The 10,000-nt window shown below is 42.4% G+C and overlaps 1 protein-coding gene across 2 annotated transcripts in view; it reads right to left on the reverse strand.

Moving 5' to 3' along the window:
- The window catches only part of trim44 (tripartite motif containing 44), a 156,034-nt gene that overhangs the window by 140,419 nt on the left and 5,615 nt on the right, over window positions 1–10,000 (reverse strand). For both annotated transcript variants that reach the window (XM_062036043.1, XM_062036042.1), the window contains exons 2-3: window positions 8,637–9,271; window positions 3,718–3,795 (exon numbers count right to left, since the gene is read on the reverse strand). In XM_062036043.1, the coding sequence (XP_061892027.1) occupies window positions 3,718–3,795; window positions 8,637–9,254 (696 nt within the window). In that variant the 5' untranslated portion in view covers window positions 9,255–9,271. The remainder of the gene's footprint in view (window positions 1–3,717; window positions 3,796–8,636; window positions 9,272–10,000) is intronic.

The raw sequence follows: 10,000 nt of genomic DNA on the forward strand, positions 1-10,000 counted from the left end.
AACTTGTGATGTCTTGCGGGCCGCATTGAAGACTCCAGCGGGCCGCACTTGGCCCGTGGGGCTGTAGTTTGGATACTCCTACTTTGTGACGTCCTCTGTACACTGTTCAGCTAATAATTGCAAAACTTGACAACCTAAAAGAGCAAATTATATTTAAACGGGACGGTGGCAAAGACACCAATTGTGCAAACTCAATGTAGATACACAATATAGAATAAAGTAGTTTGTTTATTCATATGATCGTTTTAGTATACATTATTCAACATTTGAAAAAAAGCTAAAATAATAACACTCAGCAAGTGGGTGTTTGCAAAATGTATACTAAAGGGCGCTAACTTTCCAATGTATTTTACACAGTATGTCAATGACGTAAGTACATACGTCCGTAACACATGCACGAGCATTAGCTTTAGGTGTTGTTAGCTAATAATAGCAATTTGGATAGCTAGCGTTAACTGTCATTGATCACTAAATACATTTTAATTTAACATAACAACTTGACTGTAAATTGTCTGTTGTTTCTCTTGGTCTGCTTTTGTATGTGTGCAGACGCTCCGTGCGCGTACGTGTAAACGAGACCGAGTGAGTGACCGCTGTAAACTCCAATCATTTTATACGGGGCAGTAAAAACATTTATTACATAAACTCCGTTAGACAATTGTCACACAAATGTATTCTGTTAAACTACTAATGGTAACATTAACTAGCTGGTGGTGTTTTTGTTATATGTTTTGCTTTGAAAAATGTTACTGTGAGGAAGTTGCAAACAGCACGTTTTAGTGTGACATTTACTTATAGATATATTCATGGAGTGCAGGCCTTGTTGTGAATTTAGTGTTTGAGCTACTCCGTAATACAACCTGGTTTCAAGACAACTTCAAAGATGCGTTATCCTTTATACTTTATGTTTTAGTTGACAAAATTTACTGTAATTTTAGTCGGCTAAAATGTTGAGTAATTTAGTTGACTAAAATTAGACTATGTCACGGCTGGTTACACCAGTCCGTGCCGTTATGTCGGGACTTTGTTTGGAATGGATATTCTTCATGTGGACCCTCTTTTCTCCTGCCGTGAGTTTTGCTTTATTCCAGCATTCCTTTTGTTGTTTTGCACCTGTCAGTTTTAGTTTCGTTTTTGCATAGCCCTCCCTATGCTTCGGTGCCTTCCCAGCGGCAATCATCTTTGTTTGTTTTGAGCATCGTTAACTTTTACCTGCACAATGCATCCTCCATCTTCTGCATCTTGGGAACACGCCACTAATCGCCGTCATGCGACCCGAGCATCACAGAAAGTCCCGACCAAGACATACAGATGTTCCCGCAATCACAGACGAAGACTACGAGAGGTTTTTTTGGCCTGAAAAAGAGGCAGAGGCTCAACGGTACCCCCCTGAGGTATTAGAGACACTGATGTGGGAGCCAGATGGCGGTCTGGTCCCTATAAACTCATTTTGGCCGAGTGCCGAACCTGCGCGTCACCGACAAAGGCGGAAGTTGGCTTCGTCGCGATGCGCAGCCCTCGCCAAGGCAATGTGGCTGAACTTTTCATGTCCTGGGCTGCAAACCACTGCAGTCCAGGCATATCAGGGCCAGCCAAAGCCAAATTACCGGCACCTTGAGCACGCAATGAGGTACACGCACGGAAGCGCTACTGGCCGGCTTGCGCGGCCACGCCCCCACAAGGTGACGTGCCCTGTACAGACTTTTCCTCTCTGGCTCCCACAAGGACTTTCCACCTTCCTAAGGCTGAAGCCCCACCCACTTTGACTCCCCAACTTGTTAAGACTCAGGCCCCTGCACGTCCTTCATTCTCTTCTCTGCAACTTACTGTTTTCCCGCCTAGACCAGCAAGAACCCTCCTCCCACCTGTGACAGTTGCTCCCACAGTGGATGAGCGCGTCTTGAATCCGCTTCCTGAGAGGGGGGCTAGTGCTAGCAGTTGTGCAACTGGGAGGCACAGCTGCGCTCAGCCAGGCTGCTTCCTCCTGCAAGGTCTAGGCTGCCAGCGACTCATCCGGTGGCAGAAATTATCCAGCCAGGGGGTGACCTGGAGGAGATGTCAATGACCCAGCAGCTTGAAAGGATTTTGGCACAGCGAAGCGTTCTTCAGCTCTAGCGTCGCCGCCGCCTCCTGTCCTGGAGTCGCTTCCTCTGCACCCTCCTGTCCTCCTGCCACCTGCTGCTCCTGCTGTGCAGACACCGACGGTGCAGCCGCCATCTTTGCTTCCTGCTGTGCAGCCGCCATCTTTGCCTCCTGCTGTGCGGCCGCCGCCTTCTTTTCCAGCTGTGCAGACGCCGCCGCCTTCCTCTCCAGTGGGCTCCTCGCCGAAGCCGCAGCCTTCATTGTCTCCAGTGGGTCTGCAGATGCCGACGGTGCAGCCGCCATCTTTGTCTCCTGCTGTGCAGCCGCCATCTTCGCCCCGTGCTGTGCGGCCGCCGCCTTCCTCTCCAGCTGTGCAGATGCCGCCGCCTTCCTCTCCAGCTGTGCAGACGCCGCCGCCTTCCTCTACAGTGGGTTTGCAGTTGCCGCCGCCTTCCTTGTCTCCAGCGGTCTCTTTGCTGAGGCCACCGCCTTCCTCCTCTCCAGCGGGCTCTTCGCCGAGGCGGCCGCCTTCCTCGTCTCTAGTGAGCTCTTCGCCGAGGCCGCCACATTCGCGACCTCCAGCTTGTCAATCCCACAAGCGGCCATCAGGCGCCCGCACTTGGCCCCCTCGTCGGCCAATGATGTGGCCGTTTCGTGGTCGCCTGCCTTGCCGGCTGCGGTCTACTCGTCGCCGCCATCTGACTCTTCCTCGCTGGTTAGCGAGGACATGTGGCCAGGCGACCCACCGCCTTGTCCTCCCTCTGCCCTCCCGTGACTTGAGACTTCTTTTTCTTTTCGTTTTCTAGAACGTCTGGTATCCGTTTTGTCACGGGGGGGGGCATTCTCATGTGGACGCTCTTTCCACTTGCTGTGAGTTTTGCTTTATTCCAGCAATTATTTTGTTGTTTTGCACCTGTCAGTTTTAGTTTTGTTTTTGCATAGCCCTCCCAATGCTTTGGTGCCTTATCTTTGTTTTGAGCATCATTAAATACTTTTACCTGCAAGTTGCTTCCTCGATCTTCTGCATCTTGGGAACACGCCACTAATCGCCGTCAGACTAAAACTAAATCAATTTAAATGATGAAAATATGACTAAAATGAAAATACATTTTCGTCAAAGACTATGACCAAAACTCCTGCCAAAATGAACACCGCTTGCACTAATTTAAACCTTGATGCAGATTTGATGTACATTAACCGTGCAGCACTACTATACACTGACAAAGAGAATAAGGAACTAATTTAGATATTGTGTTGATATTGTTATAATGTCAATAGTGCTCACTATAGAAACATTAAAAGATTTACAGTTAATACAAGTGATTGGTATCGGCCGATCTCACTGGGCAGCATAAAACCATGATAGGAACATCCCTAACCGCAACCATACTTTTGTACATAAAAAGGAGCCTCCAATGGCCAACAACACCTTGTGTTGTTATTGAAACAGTACCATTTGTTTGCTTGTCAGTATTAATAATTGTGCATTTGGATTTCAGAACAATACTTTAAGAATAAATAACAAAGGTCATATGAACCCAATCAGCTCACTCTCTGCAATGCCAAGGCTCCAGAGAAAAGCTTCATTTGAACTTGCTCACACTCTGTTCATGCAGAAGTTTAGAATAGACTCACCTTTGGGTTTGTCCACTTGTTTGTGATTTTCTGTCCCATCTGTCGTGTACAGCCCAGCAGGTCATAACCCTGTCTATTCTACACCATACAAGCACAAAGCAGATGCAATACATTAAATTCAAACATGTAGGAAAAGATTATTTCTGTGAAACTCAATCACAAAATAGGTTTAGCCACATAATGAGGTATGCAAGGCAAATGCCGTGGACACCTTTTAAAGGGTCACAGGCTGAAAAAGAGATGAGAATGAGTCCTGAGAATGGTACACAATTCTTTCAGAGGAATATAAAGACACATGAAGTACAGTTAGTAGGATACCATTTTTGGGCAGTTTTAGCATAAATAATACAGCCTTGGGCTGAGAGTGACCCCTTTTGTCTCATGCCAATCCATATGTGGCCCTGATGGAAGAAAAAGCACTGCAGCCAATGTGCTCTACTTCTGTTTTCAGAGGCTTTGCCGCAGGGCAGAGGACGGTGCTATGTTTCTACAGCCAACACACCATGATGGTCACTGCTTCTCTGTTGTATATTTTATGAGCGAATCTATTTTCCCATTCAGTTAACATTCACAAATATATTTCACTGCTAAAAAACACAGTTTCTGGTGATGGGCCATTTTTTATCAGAGCAGTTTTACTGGGGTTATAAATTGTAATATTGGAAGTTTTGAGTGCGTAATAGACGTCACCCTACCCAAAACTATGTCATACTGATTTCTAGTGCTACTGTGGTAACTCATAGTGGGTGTACTACATTTTGCACAGTTCTTAGCGGTACCTTACACTTTTGAACTCATGACCTACCGATTTCAGGCAGTATATACCAGAAACTAGTGCATTACATCAACATTTAAAGAGTTCCTTTAGTATGAAATGAAATCCAAAAGTAAAATGTGTAAAATGATGGCCCACCACTGTCACATTACAAATTGATATATGTATTATATACATTAGTTATCTCCATTGGTAGTACATTAGTACATGTCTCAATGTCTCAGTACACTTTAAGTACAGGTAGCCTATAGTTAGCACAGTTAGCCTACATTTTCCAAGTAAATAGATCGCGTTGCTCGGAATTGTTGATTCTTAGTATAATTGTAGTTCTTTCCAAAACATGTCAAAATAATGTAATTGTACAAGTCATCACATGCAGAATAGTCTGTTCAATATTACTGATGAACATAATACCATGAATACCAAATATGAATCTCAATTAGAACATTTGATAAATTGATTACAATAATTGACAGCCAAGTAAAACTAGAACTTTAACGAAGGAGTTTCACACATGGCATATGATTAATCAAACAGTATGTTTAGTTACCTGTCAGGTACTGTCCATGATTGCGACCAATGAAGAAGTGTTAGTTATGAAACTCCAACTTTATTGACAGCACTGTCGACTACATATAATGTTCCTTTTTTGTGTATGTTTATATTGCGATATGTTATGCTGCATATGTGTTGTTTTTACTCTGATACATGGCAGTTGTTTATGTGTGTGAATAAAAATGCGTAGCAGTATGACTATATGAGTGCACCGTGCGATGTCAAACTTTATAAATGGACAATGCTGCTGGGGGTACAGACTATTAATAGCATATGGAAAGGATTTCTGTTTTTACACAAGTGAACTATTTTGGGTAAGAGGACAGGTTTTGCAGGTGAACCAGGGTATTGTGCTGAACCATCCAGGTTATTTTGACAAAAAAGTGTTGAGAATGTCGGCTCTGTTTCAAGAAATGAGCCAAGTCAACTGAGAAGGATGTTTGTATATTGGTGGAACTGACTATATGGAAAATTGATTTAGTTTTGACGCTTAACCGACATTTTTTGAGAGAGATGTTAGCTTTTGCAGATGAGCTGCAGTCATGTGCTGAAATGTTAGACCGTCTTGCCAAATTATCTTAGTTTTTAAAATGTATTTTTTCTGTTTCGGGAAATGAGCTAACTCAGTGGGGAAAAAAACCTGTAAAACAACAAATAAAACCCATACTAAAAAAGGCTGACTTTTTAAAATTTGCATAAAACTACAAATCTCTGTGTACCTGACAATACAATACACAATATATGGCCCACAATAAGGACTGTACTGCAAAGTCATTATCCAGCTTTGTCCCAGCCAACATGAGTCCACACATAGAAATGTAAAACGGTCACTTGATATTATGAAACACTCCAGTTGTATACACATATGCAGGGCTCAAATTTAACCACGGCCATCGTCATTTGCTGTAATGCCCTAAAAAATTTACCAGCATCTGCGGCAAGAACATGCCGTGACCACCCTTGACTTTTTACTTGTTACTGGACTAGGGATGTAACAATAAACGGTATAGTGATAATTTGCGACAAAATTCCAGACGGTTAGTAATACAGTAATTTTTTAATTACCGAAAAAACGTCATTTATTAATGCATTTTAGGCATGATTCTGTAGTTTGACCGTGTTGGATCCTTGATTTACTTATGGGCACATATTAACTGATAACACCATCGCTGTTTTAGTCATAAACATTGTTAATTCATAAGTACATACATTGCTGTTCCCCCCCAAGTAGTGCTCATTTATATGAGAGATAATGAATAAAAACGATAAGTGTGTGCAGGACCTTTGAGCTTTGAATAGTGCAGTTGATACCAAAATCTGGCAACACATTAGCTTGCCGTACAGTATCAGCAGTAATGCTCTGCTGAAAGCCAACTGGAGATGGGACAAAGGGTGAAGTGATAATTGGGACCAAGCCCAAATGGACACAGGACTATACAATTAAAATGTACATTTTACAGCTTTCATAAAAAACTCCGGCTTCCTCCCAGTTCCAAAGACATGCACCTGGGTATAGGTTGATTGGCAACACTAAATTAGTGTGTGAATGTGAGTGTGAATGTTGTATGTCTATCTGTGTTGGCCCTGTGATGAGATGGCGACTTGTCCAGGGTGTACCCTGCCTTCCGCCCGGGTGCAGCTGAGATAGGCTCCAGCACCCCCGCACGGGACAAGCGGTAGAAAATGGATGGATAAAAAAAGCTATTTTGTAGCTTTTTTTTTTTAAAGTCAATCTACTTATGCTGTAGTGTGTGAAGATGTTTTTTTTATAATACACACATAAATTAAATGCCCTTGAAGCTACACAATTCAACATTAAACCAATATTAAGAGAAAATATGACTCCAGTGTCGCATGAACCGGGGCCTTTAGACATAGCCTTGCATCCAGAAGTCAGCATATGCCCCACGATTCATGTCATTAAAATTAGGACTTAGGTCAGAGGTGCTTTAACAGAGGTATGCTTATTTTTATACTTGCATTGATAGTTAAGACTTAAAATGTCACCTCAAAATCATTATTATCCATCCATCCAAATTTTGAGCACCCTCTCGGGGTGGCGGGGGGTGCTAGAGCATATCCCAGCTACACTCGGGCGAAAGGTGGGGTACCCCTGGAAAAGTCGGCACCTCATCGCAGGGCCAACACAGATAGACAGATAACATTTACACTCACATTCACACACTAAGGCCAATTTAGTGTTGCCAATCAACCTATCCCCAGGTGCATGTCTTTGGAGGAAGCCAGAGTACGTTGAGGGAACCCACGCAGTCACGGTGAGAACATGCTAACTCCACACAAAGATCCCGAGCCTGGGGGTAGTAGTAGTAGTAGTGGTAATATCTCTATGTCCATTATTTGAAAATTATAGTATAAACTAGGGATGGGCTAAAAAAGGAGTAAACTATCATTATTATTTTTTCAATATAATTTTTATTGAGATGGGAGAATGTCTGTATATGTTTCTACATTTTGTATTTTAGTAAATTGCCAAGTGGAATTAAAGTTAAAGTTAAAGTACCAATGATTGTCACACACACTAGGTGTGGTGAAATTTGTCCTCTGCATTTGACCCATTCCCTTGTTCACCCCCTGGGAGGTGAGGGGAGCAGTGGGCAGCAGCGGTGCCGCGCCCGGGAATCATTTTGGTGATTTAACCCCCAATTCCAACCCTTGATGCTGAGTGCCAAGCAGGGAGGTAATGGGTCCCATTTTTTTATAGTCTTTGGTATGACTCGGCCGGGGTTTGAACTCACAACCTACCGATCTAAGGGCGGACACTCTAACCACTAGGCCACTGAGTAGGTCAATGTCGATTCCTGGTTTTTGTCAGCATTGTTAATAATTGTATGTTATTCAGTTTAAGTCTGAAACAAAATTAAATTTCAAATTATTTCCTCCTTGTGAATTATTAAAAACAGGAACAAATCAGAAGTTGACCAACAAGTGTTCAACCTGTATCAGATAGCCCTTACATGACAGTTGACCTTAAGACTGCAATATGTGATTTAAATATAAAAACTGTGAAGTAATATGACTACTAGAGGTGGGAATCTTTGGTAACCTCACAATTTGATTACGATTACGATTCAGGAGCTACGATTCGATTAAAAATTGATTATTGATGCATCTTTAATTTATGTATAGTGATGCAGTTTTACACTTCTTTTCGTTTCACTAAATAAGCGTGTATCACTTGAAACTTAAAAAATACAATTAATTTGTAATAAAAAAAACTGTTAAATTAGTTCCCACATTTATTAAATTAATGAAAATGTGTGCAAAACTGGACCATAAGTGTCCGATAGTAAAGGACCAGGTCGGACCACTCGGTGAGGTGGCTTGTTGCAGTCAGCCAAATTTTAGAACTGTCTGCATTACTTTATGTACAATAAATAAATCGATTGTCGATTATTGACGTTTACTAATCGATCCTATAATCGTCCCTGTCCAAATTGCGATGCATCTAAAATCGATTATTTCCCCCATCTCTAATGACTACTGTGTTACGTAGTATATTGTTTAGTACAGGTCATCCATTATGTTAGTGTCACAACACTGTGCATTAAAAATAGTCTACATGACTCACCTTCTGCCAGTTATAAGCCTCATGCAGAGTGATAATTTCATGTTGCTGGTGCTCACCCTGCACAGCACACAAAACACAGATAATCTTTTCATCTGGTTTACAATAGAGGGAGCCTTCCTGCCCATGCTCCTTGCAGCGCAGTCGCTCTACTGTCACAGTGTCCCTCTTCACTGCCTCTGCTGCAGCGATGGTCTCCTGTCCTTCTTCTGAACCCTCAGCTCCCAAATCAGTCCCTCGAAGCAGCAGGCCATTCTTGGATCCATGGCTATTCTCAGCATTACCGCTCTCATCTACAAGTGCCACTTCACTCAAATCTACATCCTGTACATGCAGCAACCCTATCAAAGCCTCCTCCTTGGCGCCACTTCTGATTCCGGAGTCTATGTTGCAGCCAAGTCCATTAGTTGGCGTCTCCTCATGGTTATACGGAGTTAGCGGATGATGTGTGCTGGAGGCGTGTCTGTCAGCATGCAAACAGCAGAAGGCAAAGCTGCAGGTGTTGCAGACTTGCACGGCAAGTTGAGCCTCATCAGGCTCGCATGCATCACATGTCCCATCCATCTGTGGCAGCTCCTCCAGTCTCACAGCTCCTTCCCAAGGTTTTTCTTTGTGGTCCATAGAAGCTTATAATATATCTGGGTGTCAAAAAGAGAGTGTATTGTATTGTAGATGACACAGTAAGTAGAGGACAGGATAATATTAACAGTGACCTTCCTGTTTGCACAGTGGAAAGTTCAACACACTCAGAACTAATTCCCTCAGATTTAATCGTCTCGAAATAGAAGATGAACTTAATGGAAGAAGCCCAAACACACAGAAACAAGCTTAACGAGAGCACATCATTTTACAAGGGCAGGAAAACCAGCATGACCTAATCTGCAGTCACGGAACTATTTGTGTGCAAACACACTTACTTTGTTTACTGACTCAAAATAAGTGCTGGCTTTGTAGGCTGATGCCTGTACCTGCAGTCACCTCCTTTAGCTCCCTGCATGTCCTCTCCTCAGCACTCAAGTATCACATCGGTTGTTTTATAAAATAATGTGGTTCCCCTCCATTTTTCTGCATTCTTTTGTATATCAAGTTATCATTACGTATATGTATTGTTGCATTTAAACAATTGTATTGTTGATAATAAAGGTAAAGTATTGGTATTGTTTATTATCAATAGCACTATTTCTATTGGTATTCATATTGCTCCATTTTTAGTGTAATAATGCTCATTGTCCTTTGTGTATTAATTTTTTATTTTCGCTAACTGCTTATTTGCTATTACTTTTACCATCATATTTGTACATGTCGTATTTGCTGATGTTGCTCGGTTGTTGTTGTTGTTGTGTTTGCTGTTGTTGTTTTTGTCTCTC

This window comes from Entelurus aequoreus, linkage group LG24 (genome assembly GCF_033978785.1).
Source record: "Entelurus aequoreus isolate RoL-2023_Sb linkage group LG24, RoL_Eaeq_v1.1, whole genome shotgun sequence".
Taxonomy (NCBI): Eukaryota; Metazoa; Chordata; class Actinopteri; order Syngnathiformes; family Syngnathidae; genus Entelurus; species Entelurus aequoreus.